The following is an 18,331-nucleotide window of genomic DNA, read 5'->3' on the forward strand; positions in this document are numbered from 1 at the left end:
TTAAGATGATTAAATACAAAGTTTTGCCAATTCTCGATTACAGCCACAGAGGTACCGGGTAATAAGATGGATCAGGTGAGTAAACTTTAGGTGGTTTTGCAGTTTTAAGCACAGTCTCTGAAAATGACTTGTATTTTAAAGACTGCGTCTGTATTATTTTGTGTTCTTTGAACAAAGAAGCACTGATCCGTGCTGAACATGTACTGTACAATGTATGTGTAATCAATGCTTAATCATCAGCCTCTGCAACCATAGTGGCAGTTATGTGCATGCGGTCAGCTTGACGTCTACTTGTGAATTTCCTGATTTCCCGTGGTGTAGAATAGGAAGACTGAACTTTTTTAATTACAATATTGACTTTCTTTGTGATTGTTGAAGTAATTGAATCCACTGGGAACGTGGTTCATTAGTTTTTTTTTCTTTTCTAAATTGACTGATCTACCTTCATTGCAATTATCGCCATTTTCATACAGTTACATTTAGCACTGAGCTGAACGTCGGGGCTGATAGCTTTTGGTAAATAGCTGGTGCTATAATGAAGTCAAGCTGACTAAGAGCTAAATTATTCATGTTATTAGTTTAAGGGGGACTGCGTCAAACTGTGACAAGCTTGGCTTATGCTAGTAAAGATCAGCACAGAATAATTAAAACCACTGGTTGACGATCTGTGTACGTATTGCAGTGTGGCTACTTACTTTTGATTACTGTTAGACTTTATCCAGAAATGTCAGTTTTTACTGTTTTAATGTATTTGACTTTTAACTTTGTCATACTTGTTTTAAGTAAATTATACTTTTCCTCTTCATAGTTTTACGTTTTATCAAGCATTTCAATTTTACTGGGATGCTGGAAAATTGATATATATAATATATATATATATATATTTATTTATTAGGGGTGAGCGGGTTCGGTTTTACTCGGTTTTACTCGGTTCTTATCGCCACTTTACCGCAAATTCGGCTCGATTTTATTCGCTATCCAAAACACATGTTTGGCGATAGCCAATAAAAAGATCCGAGTAAAACCGAACCCGCTCACCCCTAATATATATATATATATATATATATATATATATATATATATATATATCTTACTCCTCCAGGTCCGGCACTTGTCTTAAATAAGCAGTGTATACCGCCCTGGTGCCTTCCCGCAAGATATGTCAAAATAGTATACAGAAAGAGGTGGCACTCAGAGGGACTTTAAAAGCTTAATCAAATGCTGTCACAGCAAGCGTATCCAACATTTTAGTTTATTCAACTTTAAAAGTTAAATAAATTGAAATGTTGGAAGAGCTTAAAATGACAGCATTTAAGTAAGCTTTTAAAGTCCCTCTGAGTGCCGCTTCTCTGTCCCTCCTGATGATGGATTAAACTCCGAAACGTTGACTAGGATTGTTGTCTCCTCACACTATATATATATATATATATATATATATATATATATATATATATATATATATATATATATATATATATACTTGTGCAGCAGTAAAAAAATCAAAAATCTTATATCTTTTTGCACTAGTTACTGTACTTTGTTACCTCTTCTGTTTAGATCAGGATTTCGCATTGGAGCCCAAGTACTTTAAACAGATCATATTTGTGACAATTTCTTTAAACCATGTTTGTCACCTTTATCAAAAATTCAATGTGAATTGAAGCATACTTGACAACTTTGTGGGTCTCCCCTTCAGGAGATCCTAAATAGAGAGGTCCTAGTGAAACTGTAAAGCCGAGTACACACTAGACAATATGTCCACATCGGCCAGTGTATACCAGCTATGTCGCAGACGATTCGCGCTCCCGCACGTTGGCAGTGACATGCAGGTCCGACGGGCGATATTGTCAGCGGGGGCCATGCTGCAGAATGCTGCATGGCCCCTGCTTTTGTTCAGTCGCTGCCGGCATCACAAGTGTATATGCACTTGCCGATGCCAGCACCTCACCGTGTCCTGACGCTATCGAGGCCGGTACTAGCCTTAAAGGGTGTGGTGTCATGAATTGCATCATCTCTGCTTTGTGCCTGCTACAAAATGGAGTGATTTGCTGCTTTCTGCTGGGGAGGAGGGGCTGCAACACTTCGGAAGAGTAGGCTAAGGATGGCCATGGGTAGGGCAGCATCAAATACTGGAAGGGGATTGGAGAACCACTCCTATACAGTCAGGCCAATCACCACCCACCAATATTAAGTTTTATTCCATTTCTATTTGTTGATAAAAAAATTTATGACACTTCAATTGATTTAATTTCTTACATAAGTTTTAGACTCTCGTAACTACGTGTACCAGTGAGCACTTCCTATACCTTTTGTTCATATCATTCCAACTAAGAGAACGGCCTCTATAATAATGTACGCAGCCCCTGAGTACCCCACATCACATTCGGTAGAGCGCAGTTGTTCCATTTGCTGTTATAAAATACTACTATTTTGGCACCATCGTTACATGCCTAACAATGGCATGTGACCATAGTTTGTAAAGCATTCTATTGTTTGAGTCACTGCATCAGAGTTTCTCTTTGTGGTGTATTATATCACCAAACATCAGGATAGTACAAATCGGAACGAAGTAAGAGAAGGTGGCAAACATCACAATCTTGCAATCATATGTCTTAACCAATACCATTTGGCTGAAAGCATTGATGGTTGCAAACCATGGTTACTTCCCTAGAGTAGGCAAATATAGACTGAAATTATAAATTCTGCAGGCCACTGGAACATGCTGACCCAACCTCGACCTGTCCTTACCCACTAACTACCGCCCCATTTCTCTTCTCCCTTTTACCTCCAAACTGCTTGAGCGGCTTGTCTACAATGGTCTCATAAGTTACCTGTCTGACCACTCAATCCTTGATCCTCCCCAATCTTGCATTCGCCACTTCACTCCACTGAAACTACCCTGGTCATAGTCACCAGTGACCTGCTTTCGGCCAAATTCAGGGGCCACTTCTCTCTGCTCATCCTCCTGGACCTCTCTGTGGCCTTCAACACCGTGAATCATCCTCTCCTCCGCACCCTTCAGATCATTGGCCATCTCTAGCCCCGACCATGCCTGGTTTGCTCACAAACCGCTCCTTATCTGTGTCTGCCTCCGGCTCCACCTAACCCCCTTCCAGCCTTCCCATTGGCGTCCTGCAGGATTCATTCCTTGGCCACCTGCTCTTCTCCCTTTACACTTCTTCTTTGGGAAAACTCATAATTTCCTTCGGCCTCCGATACCACTTCTATGCCAATGACATGCAACTATACCTCTTCTCTCCTGAACCCTCCCCTTCCATCCTCTCTTGGGTGCCTCTCCGCCATCTCCTCCTAGATGTATAAGTGCTCTCTGAAGCTCAACATGGACAAAACCAAACTTATCTCCCCCCTTAACAATCTCTCTATCACTGTTGACAATACCATCATCTCCCCTGTTCCCCAACTCCACTGCTTGGGTGTCACCCTTGACTCCACCCTCTCCTTCATTCCACACATTCAATATCTGGCTCAATCCTGTCGGTTCCAGCTCCCATCAGGCTCTTCCTCTCTGACTGCTACCAAATTGGTTATCCACTCACTAATTGTGTCTCACCTCATCTACTGCAACCTTCTCTTCACTGGCCTCCCACGTTCCCATCTCTCTCCCCTCCAGTCTGTACTCAACACTGCAGGTAGTCTTGTCTTTCTCTCCTGCTGTTCCACAACCGTACTCCTGCCTGCCAAAGCCTGTACTGGCTCCCTTTCCCCTACAGGATCCTCTTCAAACTTCTCAGCCTCACATACAAGACCCTCTCTAACTCCACGGCTCCCTATGTCTTAAACCTAATCTCCTTACATACTCTCTCCGACCCTCTCTTGGTCGACCAATGAACGTCTCCTCTCTTCTACCCTGGTTACTGCATCTCACTCTCGTATCCAAGATTTTGCCCGTGCGTCCCCCTTTAATTGAAATGAGCTTCTTTGCTCGATCAGGCTCTTCCTAACCTTGCACAGCTTCAAACGTGCACTGAAAACCCACCTGTTCATGAAAGCGTACCTTTCAACCACATAACCTTGTCACTAGGTCGCTCACACCACCCTCCTACCTTGGTCATCTCTTCCTTTTTCAACTTTCTGCCCTCAGGTCCCCATCCACATGCTCACGCCTCATGTCATCTGTCTCTTCCCCTAGATTGTAAGCACCTAGGAGCAGGGTTCTCCTCCCTTCTGTTCTCACAGCCCTCTTCTCTAGCACTTTAATGACAGCCTTCACCTACTCGGTGGCCATTTAGCCCGGACATCCTCTCTCTTTATAGCAGTTTGTCTCTTCCAGTGGCACTACTCCTGCTAGTAGTGACGTTACTTTTGGAGACCTGTTCCACCATTTGCCGTTTACTCCCTCGCTGACCTTGCTTCCCAGCTGTTATGTGTAATGAGAATTTTGGTGCTAATTGTTACTTGTGCCCTTTTTTTATTTTGGTTACTGTAATGTAATGTTATGTTCTGTGTACTCTGTTCTGTCATTACTGCTGCTGTATGTACTGCACTGCGGACCACTTGTGGCGCTTTATCAATACAATGTAATAATATAATAATGCTGACAGCTATTTCTTAACCAAACACAAGTGATTTACGTGCACTGTCGATCTGACCCGCCGATTCTTACAGTATTCTTCACGTATAAAAAAATACCAGACTTGCAATTTCTGTACGTTATCGGGGAATCAAGATTGTTAAACATTTTGAATAACACTGATCATCCTGTGTCTGCAGAACGGGGATTTGCGGCAATCAGTCGCAGATGTATTGACCCCTCAAGTTCCAGTTACCTATGTAGAAGCAGATATATATATATATATATATATATATATTTATCTAATTCCTCTCTCTGCTAGTGAACTACTGAAGACTGGAAAGAGTCACGATGTTGAGCTTATTTTTAGGTGTTGGCTTATAAAAGCCCAACACAAAAAAAAAAATGCTTTTAATAGCAATACACCCAATGTTTTGGTGTACTCCCTCGCTATTACTAAGTATTATTAAGTAATGTGTTTTAAATTTTGGTCTTAAATACGCCGTGAAGTGGCAACTTTTACAAGCCGCTGCTTAGTAAATAAACCCCTGTGACACCAGATGTTATACATGGAGGTGGAAGCATGATGGTCAGGTATCTTTTGCTGGATCCCAAGTTGGCTACTTGAATGGAGTGGATTTGATTTTCGAGTACCTGCGCTTGACCTGTTTGTACGTGGTGATTGTTGAGTATAAATACCCCTAATTGTTTTAAGAACGTAAAGCTGGTTGCATAGTGATTGTTAAAAAAAAAAAAATCTATGTTTAATGTATTATCAAATATTATCAGGTTGTGTAGTTGTAGCAGAAAAAAATTGGTTCTCAGGGCAGTCACAATGCTTCCTTATCCCTAATGTAACTGCAATTGGGCAAAAGAAACAAAGAGGGGATGCGGGGGTAATTTGGGGGAAAAGGGTGTCGAGATGATAGGGGGATAGTTGCTGTTCAGTTTCCTGATTTTAGTGTTTTGGGACAGACCGGGGTGTAGGTATTGTCCCCTATGTTTAAAGGGAAGAATAAATAAGTAAAATATAATCCACTTGCTCCTTACCTGAGAAAAAGTAAGTCATACACGATCTATTGATAATAATTAACAAAGTTTCATTTGTTGCGCTCTGGAGGGGTGGCGTCCCGTGCCCTCCGGTCCGACAACTTACCCTGTGGTCCCGATTCTCGTCTTCCTCTCTGCTATGTTGCTCCGATGGATGGATTAGTCACCTTCTCTGGACTGCCTGGAACACCAACAGCGGTGGGACAGCCGAGTCCAACGCTCCCGTGAGGTCACGTGGTCCACCGCCGCCGTTTAGTGGCTCTACTCACACGGGAGGAGACTGATCCGGATGGTATTGGGCACGGTGTGTGAGTTGTTATGCCCTTCGTGCGGATGCTCAGTGGTAAGCAGCGTATAGTGAAGCTGAACCGGAAGTCAAGGGTATGCTGGGAATTGTAGTTTTCTGTGTCCAACACATAGCGGCTTCTTTGCCTTCTTCAGGGACGTATGTAGAGGTCTGCTGGTACTGATTTATATGAGTCATTGAACTAAAATGGATACTATAGCACTTTGCACCATGCAAGGCTTTCTGTACTACTTCTAGTTGGTCAATGGTTACAGCAACATTATGATCCAGGCTATTTCAAAATTACCTTTGTGGAAAAGAACAAGACTGTAGGCTTGGAATCATGGAATGACCAGCACATTCTCCAGACTTAAAGCTCCATTGTGCTGAGTTTTGAATGAACTGGACAGAAAGGTTAAAGCAAAGCAACCTACAAATGGTTAGAACTTCCAAAACGGTATTTGATTTCCATTGTACAAAGTGTGTGTTTGACTGTTATCTCTGCAGAAGGTGGCTACTTTGATAAGTCAAAAATATAGATAACATTTTGTTGAATAAAACAGGCACTTACCATAACAAAGTGTCAGCCTTGGTGCCAGACCAAAGTAGTGATTGTAAGACCAAATTAAGGGACAGCACACATGATATCCTGAGTGTCGTCCTATGTATGTATTTAAATAAAATTTCTATACACCTCCTCTAAAGGGAGTGGGTATGAAATACCGGCGGCTGAAGCCTGATGAGTGAACATCCCGACAGGGTCAGGTAAGTACCATATTCCTTCTCTCCCCTCCCCCTAACCCTCCCTTAGTGGTGCCTGACCCTAACCTACCTGGGGGGTGCCTAACGCTAACCTCCCCCCCCCTGTGGTGCCTATCCCTAACCTCCGCCCCCTCCTGCACCCTAACCCTCCCGGTGGGGTGCCTACCCCTAACCTTCCCCCGTTGGTGCCTAACCCTAAGCCCCCTCCCCGCAGCCAAACCCTCCTGTGGGGGCCTAACCCTAATTTCCCGCCGGGGATCCCTAAACCTAACCCCTCCATCCCTTGTCGAACACTGACACTTACCCGGATCCTTAATTCGGGATTCCAGCGGTCGGGATGCCGACGCAGTTATCCCGATCCCTTTGGGGATAGCGGTGTCGGCATTTTGCTGGCCGGCGGGATTCCGGCGTGAGTATATCTGTGACCGATATCTCGGTCGCTCGTATATTAACTACATCCCCTCTAAAGTGTTGTTTAGAAGATCTCCTCCTCTGGCTCTTCGGGAGTGATGTTGTGGTCTGTGACTGCTGACATCACTCCTGAAATCGTTCCCCATAATGCTGTGTGATCAGCACTCTTGGTATAACGTGCATGCGCCCCAAAGTGCAAGGAGGGGAACATAGTTCCCCATTGAGCCCTTGTATGCTAGAACTGATGATCAGTCCCCCCTGCTCCACGCTCTGCTGTGCTCTGCCATAAGGTGAAGGGGTGGTGCTATGCTATGGTGTAATGAAAGGGGGGTCTTTTGGACCTGGGGATGGTAAGTTAGGGAGGTGGGTTATACCCAACAAAAAGGATTTTTGGCCGGGGGAGGAACATATTAAACATATACAACTATACATAGAGTGACACATAGCCAGGGGGCATCAATTCATTGGGGGCCCATTGACTCTGGGGGTGGAGGTTCTGCCACTGGGATCTTTTGCAATTAGGGGGCTGGGAAGTGATGCTGCTGGGTATCTTTTTTCCACTGGGGAGTAGGAACTTATTTTACAATGGGGTGTTATAGACACGGGGTACATATGTATTTTTAAAAAAATCTTAAAATATATTTTTTAAAAACTTAATTGAATTAACTAACCATATTGTACTGTAGAACGTATGAACCGTCCACATTTGGGTACAATATGTGCCTTTACAAAAATTCCAAACCTTCCTCTAAACCAACTTCTTAGTTGATCCCATTGTCTTTTAGGTAGACCTTGGAAGTCTCTGCTTTTAAATTGACAGCCTAATTCCTCAAAACAGTTTTTTTAAGGACCATCCATTTGTTTCTAATTTTGGAATTAGTACATATTGGTAATAATGACACAATATCACATTACGGCAAATATTCAGCATCTGAGAGATCGGTACAACCTAGACCTGGCTAGCTTTCACGCCATTCTTGAATTGACATCATTAAAACCAGTCTAGTAGGCATGTGTTTATTGGGGTTTGTTAGATCATGGCTGATCTGCCTGACAATCAGTATCCTATTCCTGGGAGGGATTCTTTTATTACTCTGAGCCAGTGGTTTACTTTAGGGCCCTGATTTTCCATTGATCCAATTTCATGCTAGCTATAATCTGGGTATTTTTGGTGAGCAGTCATTTTGTTTTGTGTTACCAGATGCTCATTTAAAATATAGACTATATGGGTATCCAATTAGCCCCAATCATTGTTGGGGTACTAATTAGCCCCGAAGTCTGCCCGATGCCGGAACTTATCGAGGCTTTTTTTTGGGACCTGATGTGTCCAGAAAAATAATCCCCGAAAACTGCATTTTTTTTCACCCAAGAGATGGGGGATCCTATGTGTTTTAGGGAGAAATATCCTATTATTTCGTCTGAAATAATAGGATCTGGGAAAAATTGGATATTCCCCATTGGTTTTTAGATGATCAATTTATATGTTACACAACAGACACCCTAGATTAATGCTTATATAGCACATGATGTTCACTGGGTGGCATTACCAATGTATATTGTTTACAATTTTCTTAGTTTATATAGGAAAACTAGTGTTCACTCTAGGGGGGCAGTACGCTCGCAAGTGGGTCGATGTTCCCCACTGCGCATGCGCACGACGGAGGGAGCTCCGTCGTGCGCATGCGCGAGACCCGGCGAGCGAAGGACTTTCCATCGCTCCGGGTCTCGCACCAAAGGGGGCGTGCTGTCGATGTTGATTGACAGCACGCCCCCTTTGGTGGGCGTTCCGGGGGCGTGCCTGCCAGACGGAGGCGTTCCTATGGGAACGCCTACCGTCTGAAGCCAGCCCCACTGACATCACTAGTGATGTCAGTGGGAGTGATTTTGGCTCTGATAGAGCCAAAATCACTCCTGGCCTTGCAGTTGAGAAACCCGACCACAGGGTTTCTCTCGCAAGTCCGATGGTCAAGACCATCGCCAACATCTTGTTGGACGCTCGTATATGCTGTGGGTGGTGACCCACAGCTATACGAGCGTCCAGGAGGACGCTCCATTTTAATGGAGGTGGGCCCTGATTCAGAACGAGCGCTCTGGTCAGAGCGTCCGGCTCTGAATCAGGGCCAAGGTGCAGGGTGTTGATCAGTTCGGAGGGCACATTTAAATTTTGAAGGACAAAGTTTTAGATGTGATGTATTGCTACAACTACTGTAGTAGCGATACATCATGTATAAACTTTTGCCCTTCAAAATATAAATATGCCCTCACTGATCAGCACCCTGCACCTAGAGTGAACACTAGGAAAACTAATTAGTAATGCAATGTATGATACGGCTATGCAGGCACGCCTTCAATCTGCCTCAATTTCTATGACAGAACCTCTACATTGAGGCAAATCTGGAGGAGCCTGGAAGTGTACTACTCTTTTCTTCATGTTTTCCTTGATACATAGACACTATAGCATTTGTGTAAACCAGGAAGGACCATGTTTCACCCTTCTGATTTGATCGATTGTCGATATGGCCAGAGGAATCATAACTCTGAGCTGCAGACCAGACTAATATTCTTTTCTAGGTTCCATTTGTTGCTTGTCATCCAATGCAAAAAAGTCATATTGGAAATGATCAGTGAAACTAGATAATAGACTATTTTAAAATAATTGGATTTTTTTTAAAGCCATTTTGTAAGATACTCTTGATCCTAATGTCGTAGCCCAAATAAAAGTTAACAAAGATTTTAGGCTGTTCACTTAAGTAACGTATTGTACTTTATCTAAGTGCTTGGTTGCTTGCTGCGTATCTCAACATTTCACGTGGCTAAAGACAGATGTTTAAGATTGTTAAATTCTGCTAGGCAGCATGCTAGACTTGTTAAGAAATTAATGACAATTAAACATTGTTTACATTGTTTACTAAACTATAACAATTTGGCATTCAATAAAATTGCTTGTGAAATTTGCGTACCCAGAAGATTTCAGCCATTTATTTATTTGCACAGATTAGAACATGGGGCACTGTTGATGCAGGAAGAAATTGGAAAGACTCTAGAACGGGAGCGAACTTCTTCAACCGAACAACTTACTAGAGCTGTACTGCGGGAGAAAGCTTCCACCGAGGAAGAACGTTTTAAAGCCAAAAACTTTGTAAGTATTTGATTCCTATTATTTGGCATTCATTTTGTTACAGGGATTACATTACTGAATCGGCAGGTCTAAATATAATTTGATATCAAGATTTCTTATTCCTGTCTGTAGCAGAAGAGATTCTAGTTTTAGCCACTGAAATTAGTGCATATTATATATATATATATATATATATATATATATATATATAATGTGTTTGTGTGTGTATAGAGATAGATAGGTATAGATAGTCAGAAATCCACTGCACTCACCACTCCCAGATTTGGGGTGCAAACCTGCTTTCTCCATTCCCAGGACTAAGGTGCAAGTAGCTTGTGACCACACTGCTTAAATGCTATGTTTGGGGACTGTTTTGCCCTTAAAAGCCATAAGTTAGTTGGCAGGTGAGCTTTAAACCAGTTAACATTTTTTCAGTTAAAACTCTGTGATACCTGCAGAGATATGGGGTCCCGTAATGTGGGCTGCAGGCTTAAATGCAGTGATCAATCCAGGAACCAAAACCCCATCTGGGTTTTATATATATATATATATATATATATATATATATAAGTCTTCAGTAGTTCACTAGCAGAGAGAGGGATTATATATATATATATATATATATATATATATAATACAGTACTGTGCAAATGTTTTAGGCAGTTGTAGAAAAAATGCTGCAAAGTATGCACGCTTTCAGAAATAGAAGTGTTATTTATTTTTTTATCAATTAACCAAATGCAAAGTGAATGAATAGAAGAGATATCTAAATCAAATCAATAATTGGTTTGACCACCCTTTGCCTTCAAAACAGTATAAATTCTTGTAGGTACACTTGCACACAGTTTTTGACAGGGTTTTTTATCCAAACAACTTGGAGAACTAACCACAGATCTTCTGTGTATGTAGGCTTGCTCAAATCCTTATGTCTCTTAATGTAATTCCAGACAGACTTGATGATGATGAAATCAGGGCTCTGTGCTGGCCATATCATCACTTCCTGAACTCCTTGTTATTATTTACGCTGAAGATAGTTTTTAATTACATTGGCTGTATGTTTGGGGTCGTTGTCCTGATGGTATTGCATGATGGATAAGTACCTGCCTATATTTCTTACCATTAAGGACCAAATCCCCAACCCCATTTGCTGAAATGCAGCCCCAAACTTGCAAGGAACATTCATTGTTGTACCGCTCTCCAGACCTTTGGAAAACAAACTACCTTCTGTTACAGCCAAATATTTAAAATTTTGACTCATCATCCAGAGCACCTGCTGTCATTTTTCTGCACCTCAGTTCCTATGTTTTTGTGCATCGTTGAGTTGCGGGCCTTGTTTCCACTTCTAAGGTATGGCTTTATGGCAGCAATTCTACCATGAGGGCCACTTCTGCCCAGACTTCTCAGAACAGTAGATGTGTGTACCTGGGTCCTACTGGTTTCTGCCAATTCTGAACTGATGGCACTGCTGGACATCTTCCGATTTCAAAGGGGAGTAAGCATGATGTGTCTCTCATGTGATGCACTAAGTTTCCTTGGTTGACCACTGCGTCTATGGTCCTCTAAGTCGCCCGTTTCTTTGTTCTTCTTCAAAAGAGCTTGAACAGCACATCTTGAAACCCCAGTCTGCTTTGAAATTTTTGCTTGGGAGAATTTTTGCTTGGGAGAGACCTTGCGTCTTGTTGCTGTGCTCAGTCTTGCCTTGGTGTATGACCTGTGACATGAAACTGTCTTCCACAACCTCACCTTTGTAGCAGAGTTTGGCTGTTCCTCACCCAGTTCTATGCCTCTTACATAGCTATTTTTGTTTCAGTTAATGACTGTGTTTCAACCTACATATGAAAATGATGATAATTTGAACCTGTTTGGTATGATTGGTTAATCATACACCTGAGTATAATCCTATATAATCCCTGACTTTGTGCCTAGAAGAATTGATACTGTTTTGAAGGCAGAGGGTGGTCACACCAAATATTGATTTGCTTTCTCTTCTATTCATTCATTTAAAAGTTAGAGATAGTAAAATGCTTATCTGCAATGTATTCAGCAGAGTGGAGAGACACTGGAGCACTCTGCTGAATACATTGCAGATAAGCATTTTACTATCTCTAACTTTTATGTTTTGTTAACCCTGTTTACTCTGTATCCCTGTAAATGTGATTAAAACCCCCTTTTGTGATAAAGCACACCTGTGATAAGGGTCATTTTTGCTTATTTGATGTTAACCTTATCCACCTGTGTGCGGACTATGAGGGCCTCCATGGGATCCTAGAGGAGTTATCAGAGTACACAATACTACACGCAGGTGTTCAAGTATCTTTCTGGTACGCAATATACATTGAATTATATGCGGTGTGTGTAAACAAAAATACTACACTATATTTGTGTTCTATCTGGCTCTGTTGGAGCTTCATCTATTAAGGTTTTCCTGATCTTTTGGAGGACCATACATACCCCACCATATGGAATCCCAGTGAAGGAATCATAGATAAGCTTTAAAGATTTATTATTTGGTACGCACATTATATTTTGAGCACGTACATTATTGTTTTAAATACTATACTATTAGGCGCATGCCTTTTCCCAATTCCACTTCCTGATTCTATTTATCCTGATTGCCGTTCAGGAACCTGGGAAGACTGCTGCCACCTCCACCAGAGGAATCAAAGTGTCACACGTGATAGCACTATATGGATTTCACTTTGTATTGAAACACACTTATTGCACAAACAGTGCAATACGTTTAGAAGGACTTTAACCAGTGCGCCTGTCTATACACCTTCTACAAAATATATATATATATATATATATATATATGTGTGTGTGTGTGTGTGTGTGTGTGTGTGTGTGTGTGTGTGTGTGTCTGTAATTATATACAGTCAGGTGCATGAATATTGGGACATTGACAGAATTTTCATATTTTGGCCTCTATTCACCACCACAATGGCTTTGAAATGAACCAAACAAGATGTGCTTTAACTGCAGACTTTCAGATTTAATTTGAGGGTAATTACATCCAAATCAGGTGAATGGTGTAGGAATTCCAACGGTTTCTATATGTGCCTCCCACTTTTTAAGGGGTCAAAAGTAATGGGACTATCAACTCAAAAGCTATTTCATGGACAGGTATGGGCTATTCCCTCATTATTTCATTATCAATTAAGCAGGTAAAAGGTCGGGAGTTGATTCTAGGTGTGACATTTGCATTTGGAATCAGTTGCTGTCGACTCTCAATATGAGATCCAAAGAGCTGTCACTATCAGTGAAGCAAGCCACCATTAGACTGAAAAATCAAAACAAACCCATCAGAGAGATGGCAAAAACATTAGGTGTGGCCAAATCAACTGTTTGGAAAATTCTTAAAAAGAAAGAACGCACTGGAGAGCTCAGCAACACCAAAAGACCCGGAAGACCACGGAAAACAACTGTGGTGGATGAGAGAAGAATTATTTTCCTGGTGAAGAAAAACCCCTTCACAATAGTTGGCCAAATCGGGAACACTCTCCAGGAGGTAGTTGTATATCTGTCAAAGTCAACAATCAAGAGAAGACTTCACAAGAGTGAATATAGAGGGTTCACCACAAGATGCAAACCATTGGTGAGCCACAAAAACAGGAAGACCAGATTAGAGTTTGCCAAACAACATCTAAGAAAGCCATTACAGTTCTGGAACTGTCCTATGGACAGATGAGACAAAGATCAACTTGTACCAGAGTGATTGGAAGAGAAAAGTATGGAAAAGGAAAGGAACTGCTCATGATTCAAAACATACCACCTCATCAGTGAAGCATGGTGGTGGTAGTGTCATGGCGTGGGCATATATGGCTGCCAATGGAACTGGTTCTCTTGTATTTATTGATGATGTGACTGCTGACAATAGCAGCAGAATGAATTTTGAAGTGTTTTGGGCAATATTATATGCTCATATTCAGTCAAATGCTTCAGAAGTAATTGGACTGCGCTCACAGTGCAGATGGACAGTGACCCAAAGCATACTGCAAACGCAGCCAAAGAGTTTTTTAAGGCTAAGAAGTAGAATGTTATGCAATGGCCAAGTCAATCCCCTGACCTGAATCCGATTGAGCATGCATTTCACTTGATGAAGACAAAACGAAGGGAAAATGCCCCAAGAACAAGTAGGAACTGAAGACATTTGCAGTAAAGGCCTGGCAGAGCGTCACCAGGGATGAAACCCAGCGTCTGGTGATGTCTATGCGTTCCAGACTTCAGGCTGTAATTGCCTGCAAAGGATTTGCAACAAAGTATTAAAAAGTGAACGTTAGATTTAGGATTGTTTAGTTTGTCCCATTACTTTTGGCAGCTTAAAAAGTGGGAGGCACATATAGAAACCGTTGTAATTCCTACACCGTTCACCTGATTTGGATGTAATTACCCTCAAATTAAATCTGAAAGTCTACAGTTAAAGCACATCTTGTTGGTTTCATTTCAAAGCCATTGTGGTGATGAAGAGAGGCCAAAATATGAAAATTCTGTCAATGTCCCAATATTTATGCACCTGACTGTATAGAATATATGTATGTGTGTGTCTGTAAATATATATATATATATATAATATATTAAATTCGACTCGTAAGTGGGTGGAAATGGCTAAAATGTTTCCTCCTGCTGTACAATGTCCTGCCTGGCTATCTCATCGTGCTGCAGCACAGTTCATAGTCAAACATCACTGGCATTTGGTGTGGCTCCCCTATTTGAATAGTGAGGGAAGGGTTGGTGATACTATATAAGATAAGATACTATATTTGCTGCAGGGTTATGGGCTAAGGGAACAGTATTGGTAGCAGGGTTAGGGGATAAGGACACAGTATTGGGTGCTGTGTTAGGGGGGTAAGCAATGTGGGTTCAGTGTTAAGGGGTAAGTGTATAGTATGGAGTGTAGTGTTAGGGACACTCTGTGTTACTACAGAGGTGAGAGAGGAAAATGTTTTACTACACAGGTGAGGGAGGGGAATGTCAAATGTGATTACTACGGGGTGAAGGAGGCGAATGCGTTAAAAAACAGGCGAGCGATGGGAATATGTTTCTTCAGAGGTGAGGGAGGGGAGTTAGTTACTACAGGTGTCAATGAGGGCAATGTGTTACTACAGGTGTGAGGGAGGGGTTGTATTTCTACACAGCTGAGGGAGGGAAATGTGATACTACAAAGGTGAGCGAGGTTAATGTTTTAATACAGAGATGAGGGAGTAGAATGTGTTAGTACACAAGTGAGGGAGGGTAATGTCTTACTATAGCAGTGATGCATTACTATAGAGGTGAATGATTACTGTGTTATTGGAGTGGTGAGATGGCAATGTAAACAGTAAATATCTAAGGTCTACCCGGGTGAAACCAGTTACATCTGCTAATATATATATTTATACAGCATACGAGAGCCGGTACTTGGAATCAAATAGCTTGACACTGGCAGTAGGTTTTCATTCAACGTTTTGAGATTTTAATATCTCGTCACCAGGATACAAACAGGATAAAAACACTGACCTTATAAACCTTTCCCCCACGTGCAGCACCGGCCTCCAGGTACAGATGAAGACGCCCACCAATGATGTCATCATACCGTTATCGTCGGCACAGCTGACAATGATAAGTGCAAATACAATGTTACAGTGTATGATCAAAAGAAAAACACATACAATATTAAAGTACATAGTCAATACAAACAAACCTACAAAGTGTCAAAATTACAAACAACATTGAACAATAATATCTGAAATTTACAGCAACACAGTTATGTTTTATCAAACATCTGTTACATATTGCGGAAGCCTTAAGCATCGCATTAACCTACTATCACACAATTACTCTCCTTTACCAATAACCTGGAGAGAGATCACATAGACCATACCATTGATGGAAAATATTATAGAATAAATGTAAGAGCATCCTGCATAAATGCATCCCCAGTAATCTTCAATCCAGATCATACAAAGCAGTGTAAACCCGCCGTCTCATATCCCAATCTTTACGTCTCCTGGTATAACAGGGCATAATGTTCACCTCACGCAAATTTAAAGTGTTGTCAGATTGTACAATTGGCCAGAGTTGTTTAACAGTGTGTCTCACATCATCACTACAAGGATTGAAATGGTTAACCCAGGGAAAAGGTTGCTTACCTTCCCCCTTCACTTTCTTCTGCAACAACTGCTGACCGGAATTAGCATAGCTTGTACTTCGGCCTTTTTGATATAGAGCTGTCCTGATCACCCTCTCATTCAAAGAAACCGCTACTTCCAGAAATGTAATAGTGCTCAAACTGATGTTATATGTGAACTTAATGGGGCTTTCTGAACTATTGTGAGACTGCATCAATGTCACAAATGATTCCTCAGTACCTGCACAAATCAAGAACAGGTCATCTGTATAATGGGCAAAAGCCTTAATATATCTGGAGACCATCCTGTCCTTGAAAAAGATATCCTGTTCAGCAAACATCATATAGGCATTCGCATACGATGGGGCCACATTGGGCCCCATCGCACAACCGGAAACCTGTAAGAAGAATTTCCCGTCATAAAGAAAATAATTATGAGTTAAAATCAACTCGAAAAGTTCTGTGAACAAATTCACATCAGGACCCTCATACAACTCATTTCCTTCAATCTGCTTTCTTGTGGCCCATAAGCCCCTCATTGTTAGGAATAATAGTGTACTGACTCGATATAATGGCAGAGAGTTTAGTCTGCGGTGTTGATATATCTTCAATTGTGGTCAACAAATTAAGAAATGCAGTCGTATCAAGTAAAAACCCAGGAGTATTGACTATACAAGGCTGTAATACTGCATCCAAATACGTAGACACAAGCTGGAACAGTGATCCTCGTGCTACTAATATAGGACGCCCCGGTGGATGGATGCACCTTGGGCAGCGTATATAGCAGCGGAACCACTAGATGCAAGGGTATTAATGCATTACAAACATCAAGAGAAATCATCCTCTTGTCCACAGATCTAGTCAATACAGTGGTCAATTTCTTAAGAAAAGCACACGTAGCATCACAATCCAACACCTTATAAACAGATTCATCTGACAGTTGTCTTTGTATCTCATCCTTACACGCAGTCAGATTATGTATTACTATTGCCTCACCTTTATCGGCGGGGCAAATAACAATATCAGCATATGACGATAAATCCTTTAATGCATCAAGTTCACCTCTGGTAATGTTGCCATATTTAGCTACTCCAGACACAGGATTCATCTTTGATGATAATTAGTGATCAAGCTAAAGGTCTTCATTCATGCATTATTGGATGCAGGTTCGAATGTACTTCTCTCTTGTTTAGGGATAATATATTTGCGGATACTAACTTCACTGGTGACAGCCTTAGACCCATGATAAAACTCATGGAGTCGAAGTTGTCTGTTCAATTTATATTTCTCTACCTCCCAACACGTAGCTTCAACAGGGGCAGTTGGAACAAAGGACAACCCCTTTTGTAACACATTAATCAGTTGGTCAGTCAGGGTATGAGATGATAAATTGATGAATACTTTCTCCGTGGGAGTGGAGGTCTCCCCACTTTTCCTCTACCTTTTCCCCTGACCACTCCTCCTTGTGTGGTGATGCCTTGCCTTGCCTTGCCATCTTGGTGCGTGTATGCGCTCCTAAAGGAGTGCCCAATACCACGCCATCACGTGTCATATTGCCGTCTGAATTGCTAGTTGTAATCAGTTCTTGTGAAGAATCAGAACCAGTCACCCGGCAAAATGCCTGATATTTTTGTGATCTCATTCTACCACGTGAGCCAAACTCTCTACTGTTACTGCTGGCCCAATGATAAACCCTACTTTGTTCATAGACCAGGTTGACTTTGACTAACTACTTCTTTTTAAAAGCAATCAAATCATTCTTGTAATTAGCAACCTGGGAAGACAGCTTTTCCAACCAATTAATCGTGCTGTCACTTTCAAATAACATTTTGTGCAAACTCTCAAATTCACTGATTTTCTCACGTGCCCCTCTAATTCCCTAGCGGCTTCTTCGATCATCAAAAGCATCAAATCGATGCTGCACTTATTTAATACAATGATCCAAAGCTTACAGAAAGTCATATTAAATTTACCAGTCGTAGGTGCATTCCTTATTCTGAAACCCCTAGGGATACGTTTTTCCTTATAATAATCGCTCAATGTATGTAATGCCGTGGTATAGATAAT

At 41.6% G+C, this 18,331-nt stretch overlaps 1 protein-coding gene across 1 annotated transcript in view; it reads left to right on the forward strand.

Annotated features, from left to right (window-relative positions):
* The window catches only part of CHCHD3 (coiled-coil-helix-coiled-coil-helix domain containing 3), a 344,018-nt gene that overhangs the window by 94,607 nt on the left and 231,080 nt on the right, over positions 1-18,331 (forward strand). The window contains exon 4 of the mRNA XM_088468894.1: positions 10,035-10,179. Within this exon, the coding sequence (XP_088325020.1) occupies positions 10,035-10,179 (145 nt within the window). The remainder of the gene's footprint in view (positions 1-10,034; positions 10,180-18,331) is intronic.

The sequence above is a fragment of the Taudactylus pleione genome, unplaced genomic scaffold (assembly GCF_031769625.1).
Source record: "Taudactylus pleione unplaced genomic scaffold, aTauple2 ptg000086l, whole genome shotgun sequence".
In the NCBI taxonomy this organism is placed as follows: domain Eukaryota; kingdom Metazoa; phylum Chordata; class Amphibia; order Anura; family Myobatrachidae; genus Taudactylus; species Taudactylus pleione.